Raw genomic sequence first — 18981 nt, 5'->3', positions numbered from 1 at the left:
ATACAGTGTTGCATAACAGAAATTGGTGCCAACTTCGAACATTTAATTTAACTTAGGACATAGGTGTTGCATCTTTCTTACTAACAGAAATGTGTACGTATCTCGTTTGGTTTACAGTTAATAAATAAAAAGTTACATAAAAAAGCTGTTTCTTTTAGGAACCTCTTACACAGTCAAAAACCTAACGCCACTGGTACAATACAAATTAGTCAAAAACGAATTTTACATACAAAACACCATATCAGATTTTAGCGATTTTGCCATGCATCAAAATGGCTTTTATTTCTTTAAACGAAAACCGTTCAAATATCAAGAGACAAGATTAACTCCAAAGTAAATCAGTATTACAAACATAATATTGATTTTAAGAAAAAGCAGTGGTGTACTTTTTTTTTTTCTTTAAAACAATTCAATACAAATCCTGTTCGAAAGCCACTGGTAGAAATTTTTTGAAAACTTTTACATCAAAAAATGTAATTTAATGGTCAAAAGAAGTGTACCAAATTTTGTGGAAATATCTGGAGTGGTAGGAAAGTTATGATAAAAACGTTTCGTTCCCGATCGGGAACTTTATCAAATAATTTTAATTTTCACGTATATTACAAGTCAAATTATTTCAAAACCTAAAAATATACAAATACATGCAATTACATTATTATCAAAAATAATTAATTTTGTTTGTACGTAGGTACCTAAACAACCATTCCATACAAATTTTAAAATTTCAATCGTTGAAAATTGTTCAGAATGTAGTAGTGCACCGTGATATTCCTAATTCAATTATCGTTGTTTAATTATGACAGTTGTTGTCAACCATTATTTTCGACATGTATCGTCAATAAATTAGAAATATATATTTAAGAAATAATTGGTTATTAATACAAAGGGTCAGTAATAATCCATCAAACAGAGATCATTNATAATAATAATAATAATAATAATAATAATAATTTATTTAGTCCATTTTGATCAACAAATGATATTGGATAAGTCATGTGTACAAGTTTAGTTGTACACGCCTATGCTAATAGACATATATTATATTCTACAGTCTACACGATTACATTATCACAGAAGCCTTTGTCTAACATTTGCCTATAACTCTGTCAAATATTTTTGCTCCAAGTGTTAGTAGTTGAAAGTTAATACAACTTCTTCGAGGTCATGTTTTTTCCAAAATTCGAAGAATTTTCTACATAACTTGGCAACCCCGCACTAAAATGTTAAACTGTTTATATTGCCGTATACAGAATTTTCTCAGAAATTCATATGTTTAAAAATATACAGGGTGTTCCATTTAAAAAATGTAATGTTTGGCGTGCCCCGTTTGTACTCATCGCCCTGTATGTTTCAAATTAATTTTGTAGTTTAGGTTTCTTGATCCTGTATAACTTTTATATAAACTTTTTTTCTGTATTACAAGTAACAAGGGAGTTATTGTACTTTCTCACACTAATGGCCCACCCAATATAATGCTACATCAAAAGGATCAACGCTGCATCAAGGATTGATCTTATAAATTTAATTTTGCCCAATAAAAAAAAACCTAATGACACAACTTAACTTAACTACACAATAAACACTATAGATATATGACATTATTGTTTTGTCAAATACTGTTTTCGTTCCCAAAACTCTAATTGAATTAAAGGCAAATGTTTAAGTTTTTTATTTTGTTCACTTACCTTCATAGACAATTAAGTTTACATTAAAAAAGAAGATCAATTTTCGAAATATAAAAATGATCATAGCAACAATTTTATTCCTTTTCAACAAAAAAATAAAAATTTTATGGCGTTATGTCCACTTTAATAAGGTACACTGTACATGTAACCGTGAGTTAGTTTCTGCTATTTACACTATAACGTAAATAATTCCTAACACTAACGATGAGTTTTAATATTTACATACCCGTTACATGATGACAATCTCCACCATTCTTACAGGAGCAAATGTTTTGACAATTTTTTCCAAATTTTCCAATAGGACAAGGATGTTCACAAGTAAGTCCTAAGTAACCAGCAGGGCAAATATATTCTCCTGTTATATGATCACAAGTTTTATTACCTAAAAATATATTATCTATATTTACATATTAGATTAATTATACCTATAGATATCTACCCAGTGCTACTTCAGGACATTTTTGCCTACATCCTATACCATAATAACCCTTTTTACATGGAGTGGAACAATCTTCACCCTGCCATCCCCTTGAACAGAAACATTTACCATTTTGTGGATCACAAGAACTATTGTTTTTACAGTTGCATATTTGATCACATTTTGACCCATATCTTCCAGGCTGACAATTTGATTCACATAATACACCTAAAATAAATTAATGATAACAATAAAATAATAATAATAATAACAATAAATGGTAATTATTTTTCCGTAATAATGACAAATAAAAAACAGTTAGCCCATTGAAAAGTTACATTTGGGGTTGCAAAAGTCAGAGCACGCAATTTTATTTTTTGGATGTCAAGAAGGGGTTAGTGTAGTTAAATCCATGTTTGTGGGGTCGCAACCCTTGTGCATCGGCCGCCATCTTGTAAAAAGGGCTGCGAATGGTTTTTATACTACTATTTACTATATCGGGCAAACTATTCGTCGCACAGAAAATTTGTAAATACATTTTTTAAATTAAAATTAAATTCTCTACCCATAACTTTTAGTCATAGAACCAAAATTAATAAAGTTATTAACGAAAATATATACAAATTTGGGAACGAATTTTCTTTTGGTCCTTATAACTTTTTTTCTGGTCATTTTACAAAAAAATCGGTAAAATGAAATTTCTCACAACCCTTGTGTTCAGAATGTAGTAGTGCACCGTGATATTCCTAATTCAATTATCGCTGTTTAATTATGACAGTTGTTGACCATTTTTCAACATGTATCGCCAATAAATTAGAAATATATATTTAAGAAATAATTGGTTATTAATACAAAGGGTCAGTGATAATCCATAAAACAGAGATCATTGGGGCCTCAACATTTGATCCAATCGAGCAGGATTTGTGATTAGCGTGGTTTGGTAAACATTTGGCCCTTACATTGAGACGAATAAGTGTGGTAATATTCGAGCGGCATCGCAGGAAAACGAATTGGAGAAGTTGGACACTAGCAGCGACGTCAGCAGACCTCTGGATATATTGTGGCAGATTATAGGAGAGTAGTAGTAACAGTAATCCATAGCAGTAGTCGTGAAGCCAGGTTGCAGTCGCACGGAGAAGGCCAGTGGAGTACAAATTGAGGGTAACAGGCTGGTTGATTTGTGTTAGTTGAAAAAGTTGGTAAACTATTTAAATTAATACTTTATTATCTGAATTGTTTAGTCTTATCAAAATGACGGAAGATTTAAAAATGTTGGTTAGAAAGAGAAGTTCTATTAAAGCACGCCTTACTCTTTTTAAAAATTATTTGGAAGGTATTGTTCAACAATTATCTACAAGTCAAGCTAATGTTGTTGATATAAATACTTTAATCGAATTGGAATCGCGTTTAGTCAAATTAAATACTGTTTGGTTAGAGTTTAATGAGGTACAGACCTTAATTAAGGTAAGTCATGAGAATTTTGATGAACAATTAAAATAACGCGAATTATTTGAAACTGCATATTACAAAGCGATAACTCAATGTAAACGATTGGTATCTGATGGTAAAAAAGAGGAAGTGGTTAATCATAATGGCAGCAATACGGTAGAACCTAGTGTTGTAAATTCTGTAACTATGCAAACAGCAACAAGGTTACCAAATATCCCAGTACCAAAATTTAAAGGTCAATATGAACATTGGTTAGAATTTCGTGATACGTATGTGTCTCTTATTCATAATAATAAATCTATCGTTGAAATTGAAAATTTTCATTTTTTAAGAGGTGCACTGAAGGGAGATGCAAAAGAGGCAATTCACTCACTGGAATTTTCTGCAGCAAACTATAAAACAGCATGGGATTTGTTGTGTGAGCATTATAATAACACAAGTTACTTAATTAATAATCATATAAACTTATTATTTTCATTACCTACATTAACTCGGGAATCTGCAATAGAATTACGCAAATTATCAGATTCTATGGTTAAACATTTAAGATCTTTAAATACATTAGGTCAAAGTACTGAAACGTGGGATGTCATGATTATTTTTCTGGTAACCAGTAAATTGGATCCGGTTACTTATCGCGAATGGGAAGAAACTAAAGCTAGGGATAAGCTCCCAACTTTAGAAGAATTTAAAGTTTTCCTTAAAAATAGAGCTGAATTGTTAGAGTCATTGGAAGGTAATAAACAAACTAAACATAGAGTCACTTCTAAACTACAGGCTTTTGTAGCAACCAATCAATAATGTAGTTATTGCAAAGGCAATCATTACATAAATAATTGTGCTGATTTTCTTAACCTTAGTGTATATAATAGATTTGAACAAGCAAGACGTCTCAAATTTTGTTTAAACTATTTGAAACCAAACCATATTAGTAAAGTAACTCTGTAGGGTGTAAAAAATGTAAAGCACGACACCACACGTTGTTGCACTATAACAAGAAACCCTTGGTTGCAGAGGGATCCAATGGGCAGTCTCAGGAGGCAAGTGGGATGGAGTTGACAACGCCTATCCCTAGTTCAACTCAAAGTTCTTCTGTGGTAATGGCTTCATCAGAATGTAATCAAATGTGTGAGGTATTGTTATCGACAGCAATTGTTCAGATTCTGGATTCTAAAGGGTATCCTCATGCTTGTCGTATTTTATTAGATTCCGGATCACAGTCTAATTTGATCACTGATGAGTGCTGTAATAAATTAGGAATAAATAAAAGAGATTGTAAAGTATCAATTGTGGGTGTGAGTCAGGTGGTGATCCAATTCAAATGTGATGTAACAATTAAATCACAACATAATGCCCTTGAGAAATCAATCTCATGTTTAGTTGTTCCGAGAATTAGTGAGAACATTCCAAGTCAATATGTCAACATTTCTAACCTAAGGATTCTTCAACATTTGAAACTAGCAGATCCTACTTTCTATAAGCCTAATTCCATTGATATGTTAATTGGTGCTCCCTTATTCTATGAATTGTTATGCATTGGGCAAGTTCAATTGGGAAAAAACATGCCAATTCTTCAGAAGACCCGGTGTGGATGGGTTGTTTCTGGTAAAATGTGTGTTAATCAAGATTCTAGGCTACGGTGTAATTTAAATGTGAATATTCAAGAACAGTTGGCACAATTCTGGGAATTGGAGGAACCCTCTTCTGGTGATCCAATTCTTTCAGGAGATGACAGACTCTGTGAAGAAATTTTCAAAAGTTCAACTACACGTAATAGTTCTGGTAGGTTTTCAGTAAAAATTCCATTTAAAGACTCTATTGAAAGATTAAGAGATTCAAAACAGTATGCATTGTCTAGATTCTTTGCACTGGAAAGGAAGTTAGAAAAAAATCCTACTTTAAACGAAATGTATTTGGCATTTATGAAAGAGTATGAAGTTATGGGACATATGTCAAAGTTAGATGATGATTCCTCAAATGATACGGTTTCGTATTACTTTCCTCATCATGGGGTGTTGAATGAGAATAGTTCCACCACAAAACTGCGAGTTGTTTTTAATGGGTCAGCTCCAACTGACACAGGGATTTCATTAAATGACCTTCAATATGTAGGTCCCAAAATTCAGGAGGATCTATTGTCTATTGTGTTAAGATTTCGGCAGTACAATATCATAGTATGTGCTGACATTGCAAAAATGTATCGAGTGGTCGAAGTTCATCCATCTCAACGATCCCTTCAAAAAATCTTGTGGAGACCAAATTCAAATGAGGAATTGCATACGTTTACACTGAATACTGTAACATATGGAACTGCTTCTGCCCCATTTTTAGCAGTTAGGTGCTTAAAACAGCTATGTTATGACAATCTGGATAAGTTTCCAAAGGCCTCAAATATTATCCTTCGTGATTTCTATGTTGATGATCTACTGACCGGTGGTCAATCAATAGAAGAAGTGGTGAATGTTTGTCAGAAAGTAGATGAGATATTACGTTCTGGTTGCTTTGAGCTCCGTAAATGGGTTTCAAATAAACCTGATGTTGTTGAAAAGATTTCTGGAATAAGCAATCAGTCAGTAAATGTGCAATTTGGAGGAAAGGATGAAATAAGAACATTGGGTTTGTATTGGTCGTCTAGTAAAGATGTCTTAATGTACAAGATACAAGTCTCGTCTACATTTCGTATAACAAAACGTTTGGTACTATCAGATATATCTCGGATATTTGATCCAGTGGGTTTGTTATTATATCCGCAAAAATAATCCTTCAACGATTATGGGCTGAAAAATTGTCATGGGATGATTCACTGCCAGCTGATATTGAAAGGAAATGGCGACGGTGTAGAACAGAACTTCAGGTGTTGAGTGATTTAAAGGTTCCAAGGCAAGTAATTTGTGCGGAAGCAGTCAGGTTAGAACTCCATGGGTTCTCTGATGCCTCAAATGATGCGTATGGATCCTGTTTATATGTACGTAACATTAGAAACGATGGACAAATTAAAACTTTTCTGTTAATGGCCAAATCCAAAGTAGCACCAATGAAAACATTGACAGCTCCTCGACTTGACCTTTGTGGTGTATTGGTTCTGGCACTACTTGTACAAAAGGTTAAAACATCTACAACTTTCAAATTTAATGAAGTATATTTGTGGTGTGATTCTTCGATTGATTTGAGTTGGATAGTTACTTCTTCGAACTTGTTGCAAACGTTCATTAGCAATCGTATATCACAAATTCAGTCTCTCACTGATTTAAATCAATGGCGTCATGTTCGATCTGAGAATAACCCAGCTGATATTCTGTCCCGAGTGTTAAGTTCTGAAGATTTGATTAATTGTAAAATGTGGTGGCATGGGCCTGATTGGCTCTCAATAGATGAAAGCTTGTGGCCAAAATCTGGTTTTAGGGTTGTGCAAGATTTACCTGAGTTAAAAAAATCTGAAATGTCATTTCATACGAGCACTTACATTCCAGATATTGATTTTAGTAGGTTTTCAAATCTTTCTAGGTTGAAGCGTACTGTTGCATATGTTCTTCGATTTATGACAAATTGTAAGGCAAAATTACATCGTCAGGGTGGTCATTTAACTGTAATTGAGTTAAATATGGCAATGAAGGTATTGATTAAAATATCTCAAAAACAATGTTTTCCACAAGAAATAAAAGACTTGCAAAATAACAAATGTTTAAAATCTACAGGATGTTTGATTGGATTGGCTCCCTTTTTGGATAGTGAAGGTATAATTAGAGTTGGTGGTAGAATCCAGTTGTCTGAATTTAAATTTGAGAAAAAGCATCCCGCGATTATTTCTGCAAAACATCCATTGACAGTACTGATATTTTCATTCGAACATGTTAGACTTTTACATGCAGGACCTCAATTACTGTTATCATCGATTCGAGAGAATTATTGGCCACTAGGAGGACGAAATTTAGCAAGGAATACAGTCCACAATTGCATTAAATGTTTTCGTGCAAAACCTGCTAGCAAATCACCAATCATGGGTATATTGCCAGAATTGCGTGTTCGTCCAATGCCTCCTTTTCATTCAATGGGAATCGATTATGCTGGACCATTTATGATTAAATCAAAACCGGGTCGTGGAGCAAAGCTATCGAAATGTTACGTAGCTCTATTTGTGTGCTTTTCAACAAAGGCAATCCATCTAGAATTAGTGTCTGAACTAACAACGGAAGCATTCATTGCTACTTTTCGGAGGTTTGCTTCTCGACGAGGTAAACCGCAATATGTTTTTTCAGATAATGGGCGAAATTTTGTAGGCGCAAATGTAGAATTAGAACAATTAGCTAGTTTCCTTGAGAAACAAACACAGTATTTAATTAATTTATTCGAAAATGAGGGTATTATATGGCAGTTCATTCCTGCCCATTCCCCACATTTCGGTGGGTTATGGGGGGCGGGAGTTAAAGCCTCCAAATTTCATTTGAAAAGAGTAATGGCAAATGCTTCTTTGGTTTTTGAAGAATTTTGCACTTTATTAACACAAATCGAAGCAGTTCTGAACTCAAGACCAATTACTCCCCTGTCCTGTGACCCAAGTGATTTGGATGCCCTCACCCCATCTCATTTCCTCATTGGTAAACGACTTACATCACTTCCTGACCTAGACGTCAAGGATATTCAAGATAACAGACTTTCGAGGTTCCAATATATCCAAAAATTGTATCAACATTTCTGGTCTCGATGGTCCCGAGAATATATCGCTGAACTTCAAACTCGCACCAAGTGGAAGTCTGATCAAAGCACTTTGTCTACTGGGCAGTTAGTTCTCCTGAAAGACGACAACTTACCACCTTTAAAATGGAGCTTGGGCAGAATAGTTAATGTTCATCCGGGACCTGATGGAAAAATACGAGTGGCAAGTGTAAAAACTCAACAAAGTGTTGTGAAACGCTCATTTGCTAAACATTGTCCTTTACCTATTGAAGGTACGCGAGTGAATGAAGTGAATAGTAGCAATTAATGGTCTTACACATTAGGTACCTTTCCTCATATATGTATATTTATTGAGGTTTCGATTGTCAAAGGTTTCAATTCATTCGAATATGTACTTTACTCTTAGTTGTTCACTGCTGTAAACTTATATTCCATATTTGAAATGTTTTAGGAATATTACTTGATTGAAGGTCTTCCAGACTTTTCAAGGCTGGGGGAATGTTCAGAATGTAGTAGTGTACCGTGATATTCCTAATTCAATTATCGTTGTTTAATTATGACAGTTGTTGTCCAACCATTTTTCAACATGTATCGTCAATAAATTAGACATATATATTTAAGAAATAATTGTTTATTAATACAAAGGGTCAGTGATAATCCATAAAACAGAGATCATTGGGGTCTCAACACCTTGGGACACGTCCTGAGTTAGCTAGTAGAATGAGAGAGTCGACCCTACTTTGCTCACTGCCGTTGGCGAACGTTTTTTCATCTCTTTATATGGTGGCAATAAATATGATGATTCTCTTGACAGTCTTAGATATAAACGATTCGCCAAGTCAATGACAAAGAATACATTTAATTTGTCTTCACTTCCTCCAACACAAGACACAGTCCGCTTGCACAGCCTTCGAGTCTATCATCAGGTCCAGTCGTGGCTCGGGAATAACAACGACCCTCAAGACTGGGTATGGAAAAAGTATGGACAAATATTGATGCCTGTTGAAGGTTCAAAACCTCCAGCACCCCCTGAGCTTCTAAAGTTGATATTCTGCCGATGCAAAGGAAACTGTGGAGCAATGTGTGGATGTCGGAAGGCAGGCCTCAAATGTTCTACAGTGTACCTGAATTGTTCTGGGGAGACATGCAGCAACATAATGGAGATATCAAAATTGGTCGAGGAGAATGATTTTGAAGATGAACTGCTAACAATGACGCCACTTCATTCTCCATCCTTCCTCAACAATTCAATATCGGAAGCTCAACCAGATCCTAAGTCGCAGCCTGGCCCATCAAAGAGACTGAGGACTAGATTGGGAAATATATTTCGATATTTTTAATTACACTAATTATTATGTCAGCTAGAAAATGTCCGTGAATTCTGCCTACTAGGGATACGACGTAAAAAAAACGCGCCACCAAACTCTACCTCATAGGAGGTGGGGAAAACAGTCAATAACTAATTAACAACATTGCAATGTCAATCATTAAAATGTTTCTTATAAAAATAATGGAAAGATGAGAGAAAACTATGCCTAATCATTCATATTAATGTATACTTAATAGTACTGGAGAATAGTGTAAGATTCGCATCGCTGTAAAACCCTAATAAATAAGTCAAATTTGAAAAAAGTTTGTAATGGAAATTATTACTTGAAAATCCCTCTATCAAAATGCTCTGATGTATTTTTTTTGTAAAATGACCAGAAAAAAAGTTATAACGACCAAACGAAAATTCGTTCCCAAATTTGTATCTATTTTCATTAATAACTTTGTTATTTTTGGTTCTACGACTAAAAGTTACGGAACCAAATTTGTAGAGAATTTGCAACAAAAAATTTATACAAATTTTCTGTGCGACGAATAGTTTGCCCGATATAGTAAGTAGTAGTATAAAAACCATTCGCAGCCCTTTTTACAAGATGGCGGCCGATGCACAAGGGTTGCGACCCCACAAACACGGATTTAACTTTACACTAACCCCCTCTTGACATCTAAAAAATAAAATTGCGTGCTCTGACTTTTGCACGCTAAGCCCAAAAAAATGTAACATTTCAATGGACTAAGTGGTACCTAATAGCTGCTTTACATTGCGAATTTATTCATAAGTTGCTTGTGAAGAAATTGGATAAGTGTAATGCACCAAATCTGCCGTGAAATGACTTCAGGAATTTATATGAAGTTCTTCTTCGTGAAGTTCAGCCGCAGATCAATAATGATGTTATGTTATTGGCATATGTAAATAAATGTATGGCGTTGTACTACTTTTGTATTGTTTTTACTGATTTGTTGCTTACAAAAACTAATATGTATTTATAAATTGTCAAAACGGTAACCGCTGTTGTATCATTACGTATACCCTACGTAGAAAGATAAGAAATTCGTGAATTAATTCATGAATAATTTGTCAATTTAAAACAGCTATAATATAAATGGATAGAACGACGTGTCAGTAAAACTGTTTTTCAAATTGACCCTAAAACAATTTTACTTACAAGTTCAAGAAAAAGGCAAGCCTATGCCATTAAAACAAGTATCCGGAAGAAGACGATCACAAGGGTAAACGAAAACATCTGAAAACAATAATACGAGGAAAATTCATGAATTTTAGAAACTGGAATTATGGACAACATAAGCAGTTATACGCCTGCAGCTAGGTAAAATTGAAGTGAAGACATTTTGCGAATGAACCAACAGTGAAGAAAAGAGAATTTAGTTTAGGAATAAGACGAGTACGTCTAGAATAGAATAAGTAAATTCAAGAAAGAAAAAGGTAAAAACAAGACTATTGATAATATTGTAAATCTAGTTTCCACTCTGTGGACTTATTGTAATATTATATTTTTTATTAAGGTTTGGCGCAGGTTGCGTAGGGAAAATAAATTTAGTAACATTGGAAAATCCTTTTGCTAATTAAATAATTTATAAAGAAACAATCATATTTCAATTTATAAATTAAAATAATTAAGATTTTAAATTTAATAATTGGATTCACTAAAACATTTTGGATTAAACTAGAAACTGAATTTTAAAATCTGCCATTCTTGTCATTGAACCGACCCTAAAAAGGCCATATTTGGGTGAATCGTATATCCACGGAGATTTTTGGCTTTTTGGCTTTCAAATATCACTAGAAATGAAAATTTTTCTATGCGCATAAAAAAAAACGTGGGCTTAACTTTTGGCAGCACAATTCTAAAATGTCATATTTTTCTTCCTATTTCATTATGTATCTTTTCAAGAGTTGATTTTAGGCGAAAATGGAAGGGGAAAAAATGTTTGTAATTAAATTTTTTACAAAACATGACTAGTTACAAATCGAATGGATCAAGAAAATCGTACGGGTGGTGGTGGTGGTGGAAGCAGAGAGCGCGGCCGCTTCGGTCTGCTCGAAATTGAATCGGCGAGTTTCCCGCGATGCGCTTAAAAATTTTTAATATCTCACCTTCTAGAGGTCCGATTTTGATGATTTTTTTTTAATTTCAGCGTATTTTGAAATGCCTATCGTTAATAATTATTGGTCTTTCAACAGTCCGATAATAATAATTTATCTTTAAACTTCCTTTACTTATCAACTTTATTTTTCTATTGTATCAAAGGTAACTGCATAAACTTATATACTGTTTATCAATTTTCTTGAATTTCTCGCTTGCATAAATAACTTTAAACACGTTTTAAAGTAGGTTGCCAATGAAGAAAAGTATTGTAATCTTAGACCTGGTAAGTACTCGGAATACCAAAGGTATTTTTCGAAAAATTAGCCCGGATGTCCCAGTACATTTAGTGTAAATGACGGCTATAACTACGTAACTAATTGATCAATCGTTCCTTTTTTTTTTTTTAAAGAAGCGTCTTTCCAAGAACTTTTAAAACCTGCTTTAAAAAATTTGATTTGATTGAATATTCACAAAGTTATTCTAATTGTTTATAAGTACAAAAATTCGACCAATGTTTAAACAAGCGCCAGAGCTCTCCTAATTGACGGATTCGAATTTTTCAAAAAAAGTTTGAAAGCTTGAGAGCCCTTCTATATGTGATTAAATTTTCAAGTATCTAAGGGCCTTGGTTTTTGCTGTGCAAAATTTTGAAAATTTGCAAATTTTTTTTCAAAATCTGGATTGCAAAATTATTATGCAAAATCTATCGAACCGATTTTGATGAAATTTGGTGTGACGATTCTACATAACATGAAATTTTCTTGAGCCAAGTATAAAGGTCTTATACCCAATTTAAATACCCAAAAAAAATCCCTAAAAAGTAGTCTTTTAACTTCATTTTTGAGATTTTTTCGATTTTTACCATAATAATCATGACTCATTCGATTTGTAACTAATCATGTTTTGTAAAAAATTTAACTACAAACATTTTTTTCCTCTTCCATTTTCGCCTAAAATCAACTCTTGAAAAGATACATAATGAAATAGGAAGAAAAATATGACATTTTTCGATTTTTTTTTATCATATTGTGCCGTCAAAAGTTAAGCCCACGGTTTTTTTATGCGCATAGAAAAATTTTCATTTCTAGTGATATTTGAAAGCCAAAAAGCCAAAAATCTCCGTGGATATACGATTCACCCAAACCAAAACAGATACCGCCTAGTCTAATAAGAGTTTCTCATGCAATAGAATTAAAATTAAAGAATTAGAGGCGTAATCAGGATAAAATTTATATAGTGGTGAATAATGTTGAACTGAGCATAAATATAACGCTTTTTTTCGCGAGTGAAGTCGTATGTTGTAGTATGTGTAGTATTAAAGAATGAAAAGATTTAAACTACCATACGACAACTACGATCAAAAGAGATAGAAATAGTAACTACAAGTCAGATATTCACCAATCGCGAAAAAAACTTATAGTGTGCTGGTTATAAATATGCAATATAAAAAAATATTGTCTAAATAGACTGGCGTAAATGGTAAGTAAATGGTCATAAGTTTTGTGAATTGAAAACAAACATAACATTCTACAATTACAATTTACAACACCAATCATTACAATATACAGGGTATAGCAAAAGTACCGGAACGGCAGAATAACTCGGCGGGAGAGCATTTTAGAGAAAAATGTTACATACAAAAGTTTCAGGATTTCTCCCTGGCTATCCGATGGTGACATTGGTCTTGACCTTGCCCTCAAAGATCATTTCAAGATCAAATGTGATTTTGTGGGGGCCCCAAGGTCAAAAGGGAGGGGTCACTCAAGGTCATATCTCAACGTAAAATTTACCGCTCTTTTCATTTCTGGGGTCAAAGGTATCGGGTCCCATTTGAAAAATCACATTTGATCTTGAAATGATCTTTAAGGTCAAGGTCAAGGCCAATGTCAAAGTCACCATTGGATAGCCAGGGAAAAATCCTGAAACTTTTGTATTTAACATTTTTCTCTAAAATGCTCTCCCGCCGAGTTATTCTGCCGTCCCGGTACTTTTGCTATACCCTGTATATACAGGGTGATTCACTATATTTTGATATCTGCAGCCATTTTGTTTGGAATTCATTTGTTTTTTTATTATCATTTTCGAAAACTTTATAAAATATTGTGCAACTTTTGTATCTCACATTTTTTTATAACTCTAAAAACAAAAAAGTTAATCGGCCGCTTTACTTTGCGATAAGAAACGCGCCGGTAGACTTAAAGGGTTTGAAGGTCGAAGCGAAACAGCAGATTTTTTACCCAGTCAAGAATTTTGCATTTGGTTTCAAAATCAAAATGCAGCTAGTAGGGCATTTTAACCGATTCTCAATCTCCCCCTCGTCTCACCCCTCACCCCCTCGGCGACCTTGTATGACCCCTGCGGTGACGCGTTGAAATTCATATTAGTTGACCTTGAATGACCTCTGCGAAGTTGGACATTACTTGAAGTTTGAGGATGTCCTATATGACATTGAAAGTCATATTTGTTGGTAACCTTTATTTGACCTCTGCCGAATATTATATTGGTCACCTTCATTAACCTTTGTAATTCCCTCTAACAGAAACTCTAAATTGAATGTGTTCAACAGCGCATACTCATCATGGGTCTCTATTTTTATAAAAAGACAGGAGTAGACGGTTTAAATTTCATCTGTGAATAACTTTCCGATCGAGAGTGAGTTTTTACTAACTACTAAATGTATTTGTGCAATGTATGTAGTAAAACCTTTACGCGTAATGATAATTTACGTCGCCATGAAAGGGAGTCTTGTAGACCCCTAAATGTTAGTGAACCGGAAGCAAAATGAGTGAAATTAAATCATGACAATCAATCGCCTGTGGTTGAAACAATTAACTGTTGTGGTAAGGAAATACCCAGGGGTCAAGTTTATGCGCATCGTAGGACACTGGAACATAGAACCGTTTCTTGTACTCCAAAATGTGATGGCGTACAAATTATTAATAGTGCGTTCAAATGTAGAATAATAAGCTACAGAGTGCAGAGTGAGACTAAGCATACAGACTACATTAAGTTTTTTGATGAAGTAAAGGGGAAGATAATAAGTTTATTGGAAGATGTCATAAGTGTTCACAAGTCGGTGAAGGTGAATATGGAAACTTTTACCAATTATATATTACAAACTCGCGAGACATCTGACATTAAAGCATTTAACAGCTGCAATAGGATTATCGACGAGTCTGTGGATATTAGTGGTATCTACCAAGACTTTGTAGATACGATGACATCTCAAACATCTGAATTTGAGGAGAAAGATTCCGGTAAGTAATATCTAAAAGTTGAAAAATGAAGATCGTCCGCTTACATGAATATATTATTACAGGTTGGGCTATTGAGGAAATATTGTATGTCAAGGTAAATGTGAATAAAAACAGTCCTTTGTGTGGATCCTCTTACATGAAATTACCTAAGTTTGTGGAAGACAAGAGAGCGGTAGTGAATGTAAAGAATCAGGACGAGTGCTGTTTTGCGTGGGCAATAACTTCGGCAATGTATCCACCAAGGGGTCCAGTGCACGAGATGTCTTCGTATCCACATTTCTCATCAGTTTTGAATTTGGTAGGTATGGATTTTCCAGTTAAATTGAAGGATATTTCTAAATTTGAAGCAATGCAGTACAGTTGAACCCGAACAGGCTTGATAGAGCTCAGCTATTATTATCGTGAAAACTGTGGTTTCCGTCTATATTAAATCCTAAAAGGTTAAGTAATAGTGTCATAACATCTATCACATCTCAAGTGAGTGTTTGCAGCCAAAAATTATAACTCAAACTATTCTAATAAGTGAATAAACAAATGCTGACAATTCGTTTCTTGGGCTGTTATCACTGAATTCCTTAGGTGTGACCTGACTGCACGAATCAAGTTGATCTAAATCTGGGATTGATTAATTTTGGTTGCATCTGACTAACTTTATTTTATTTAGTGACAGGAAGGGGTTATACCTCAACACATCTTTGGTGCTTAAAATCTTAATAAAATGGATACTCGTTTCAAGTGCTGCAGAAAAAAAAAACAGTAAGTGCTGTTTACTGTGTGAATTGTGATAATGTTTTTCATAAAGAATGCACTGATAAAAAAAGCAATATAATTGTGCTTAATAAACACAAAATCCTATGCTCAAAAAAATGTGCGAAAGAGGATAAAGTGCTGATATTGGAAAAACAAGTTGTTGAATTAAATCAGACCATTATTGAACTTAAAAAGGAATTAGAGGACAAGGATTTACATATGTTTACGATGCGGAACAACATTACAGAAACGAAATTGAATCACAACGGGACCTCATTCAGAAACTAACTGACAAGTTAAATGCTGAAACTAGCAAAAATGTCCCAAAAGAAACTTCAGAATGTGCATCACAGACTTGTGCAGAAATACATGAAAAATATGCTCAAACTAACCAAATTCAAACTAAAAGTAATACAGCTCAAACAGAAAGACCAATTAAAACTATAAAAGTCACTAATAGTAACTCTGTTAAAACTCAAGTAAAAATTGTTGAAAATTGTGCTAAAACTAAAAAAGACAATCCAAATACTTCTAATGAAAAAATAAATATTAATAAACCTAATAAAACCAGTAAGTGTAAAAAAGACTATGAAGCTGGTGCACAAAAATCTGACATCACCAATAAGTCCGTTGTGAAACATGGAAGCAATAAAAGTTCTGAGTTAAATACTCAAAAAGAAACCATAAATGACCAACACAAGGCCATCACTGAAAAGAAGCAATTTCCTAAAAGTGTTAATGTTAATGCTGAAAAAAACAAAATTATGATTATAGGTGACGAATTCGGGAAAGGTTGCTCGGAAATATTGAATTCTCTTCTTGACAAATATGCTGTTTTAAGTTTTGTGAAACCAAATGCTTGTGTTGCAGAGCTAACTGAAAATATTTTTACTAAGGTAATAAATTATGGTTTTGATGATTTTATTGTCATAATGTTTAATGTCAACAATATTGTTCATTCTAAATATTTAACTTTATTATTAAGAAACATTTTGCCGTTGGGAAAATTTACTAATGTTCTCATTCTTTCAGAATGTGTTTGGGATACTAACCTAAATCATTATTATAGTAATTTTATTTGTGATAAAATAAGTAAATTTTGCCAGTGGAACAGTAATGTATCGATTCATTATCTAAATCATACTAAACGAAACAAAAGAAAATGTAAAATCAATGTATGCTACAAAATAAAATCATATGTGACAGGTAAAAATTATAGAACATTTGGAAATAATATTGTCGTTGAAACTATTGATTTTACTCTAAATATTGCATCAGAAAAATATGACAATAGTAGTAGAAATGTTGATAATGTTATCGACCAGGAAATAATTTACTTGGATGATCATACCATGATATGTGATTTTAATCATGGTGAAATGACTAAGAAAGTCACTGAAAATAGTGATGTTGATGTGTACAGTAAACAGGGTAATTTTTTATATCCCCATCTATCTCAAATCCAACTTGTAGAGTGAGTGAGAGTCATGGTGACCTCGGGTATGCAAGTACGAAAGGATCGTTCAAAATCTGTCATGTCAATGTACAGAGCTTGACTAACAAGCTCGAGCTAACCGATTGCTTTCTAAAAAATAAAAACCCTGACGTACTCTGTATATCTGAACATTGGTTTCGTTATGACAACATAGATAGCATCAATTTTTCCAATTATAGAATAGTTACTCAATTTTCTAGGGTTGAGCATGTACATGGAGGATGCTTAATATTGGTTAATAAAAAAATTCTTGCGAATGAACTAAATTTTATAAAAAAACTGTCCGTTGAATGCCACATTGAACTCTGTGGTGTTAGTTAATTTATTAATGACCTAAAGTTCGTAAATATGTGTCTATATAGACCGTGTGATGGTGACATTGATATATTTACTGTTAATTTGACGGAGGCCTTGAGTGTTGCCATGACAGTGTCAAAAAATATTATTCTATGTGGTGACTTCAACATTGACTATAATTCCAAATGCTATTACACTAATATTTTAAATGATATTATTAACTCGTTTTATTTAACTGTTACATCGAATGAGCCCACCCGTATATTTACAAACATAAATGGCTATACCAGCAGTAGTTGCATTGATTACATAATTACAAATCTGGATCCGGAAACATACAAATCTGAAGTTATACAACCAAATTTAGGAGATCACCTGGCTAATTACATTACCGTAAATCTTGGAAGGCCGCGGCCGAGTTCTACTGAAGTAGTTACGAGCTATACACATCGTATTGTAAATGAAAATACTATTAATACTTTTAATCATCACTTAAAACACATGGACTGGTCTAGAGTATATTTCTTAAACTTCGCCGAGGCTTTTCAATACTTTGTTGACAGCATTGCATGGTGCTATGAAGTTAGTTGTCCTCGAAAGAAGAAAATTGTATTAGCAGGTGCCAATTCAAATGACAACAAGGAATGGTTTACACATGAACTAAAACAACAAAACTTATATCTAAAAAATTTATTTTGGCTCTCAGTAAATCTAAATTCACGTGAAATTAAGGTAAAATATGAGAATGAAAAAAAAAATTACAGAAAAAATATAAATATAACTAAACAAACCTATTACAATAATAAAATAAATAATTCAGCAAACAAAATGAAAGAAACTTGGAGCATTGTCAATAAAATTTTAGATAGGAATAAAAAGAAAAATAGGGACCAAATCATTCTCAAGATTAATGATACCATCATAAGTGACTGTAATAAAGTTGCCAGGGAATTTGGATGTCATTTTTCTACTGTAGCACAAAATAAAATTAGAGACCATTTTGGGTCAAATCTTTCTTTACCCTGTACATTAAATGATAACCTTGTAAACTCAATGGTTTTTTATGACGTTGCAGTGGAGGAGGTGCATGTCATTATTTCACAACTTAAAAATAAAAATTCAAGCGGTTATGACGGCTTAACAGCTAAATTAATTAAAAATATAGAGAACAATATTCTACAGCCATTTGTTTATCTCATAAATGAATCAATTAAAACCGGAATATTTCCTAACTGTTTTAAATTGGCAACTGTTATACCCCTATTAAAGAAAGGTGATCCTAAAGAAATGGAGAATTACCGACAAATTTCTTTGCTGAGTGTTTTGTCTAAAATACATGAGAAAGTAGTATATAACAGAATAATCAACTTTGTTGAAAAAAATAATCTGCTGACTGCATCCCAGCATGGATTTAGGTCTAATAAATCGGTTGAGACGGCATCTTGTCACCTTCTCAAATATGTGTATCAGTGCTTGGATGCTGGTAAGTATGTGGTTTCACTTCTGTTTGATCTCTCCA

The 18981-nt window shown here is 33.4% G+C and overlaps 1 protein-coding gene across 1 annotated transcript in view; it reads right to left on the bottom strand.

Annotated features, from left to right (window-relative positions):
- Positions 1–1886: 1886 nt before the first annotated feature.
- LOC108912255 (protein draper) overlaps positions 1887–18981 on the bottom strand; it is a 67171-nt gene continuing 50076 nt past the window's right edge. The window contains exons 7-8 of the mRNA XM_023456050.1: positions 2125–2331; positions 1887–2067 (exon numbers count right to left, since the gene is read on the bottom strand). Of these exons, the coding sequence (XP_023311818.1) occupies positions 1904–2067; positions 2125–2331 (371 nt within the window). The 3' untranslated portion in view covers positions 1887–1903. The remainder of the gene's footprint in view (positions 2068–2124; positions 2332–18981) is intronic.

Source organism: Anoplophora glabripennis, unplaced genomic scaffold (genome assembly GCF_000390285.2).
Source record: "Anoplophora glabripennis isolate ALB-LARVAE unplaced genomic scaffold, Agla_2.0 scaffold961, whole genome shotgun sequence".
Classification (NCBI taxonomy): domain Eukaryota; kingdom Metazoa; phylum Arthropoda; class Insecta; order Coleoptera; family Cerambycidae; genus Anoplophora; species Anoplophora glabripennis.
The sequence above is the reverse complement of the archived record's forward strand: the minus strand, read 5'-3'. Positions and strand labels throughout refer to the sequence as shown.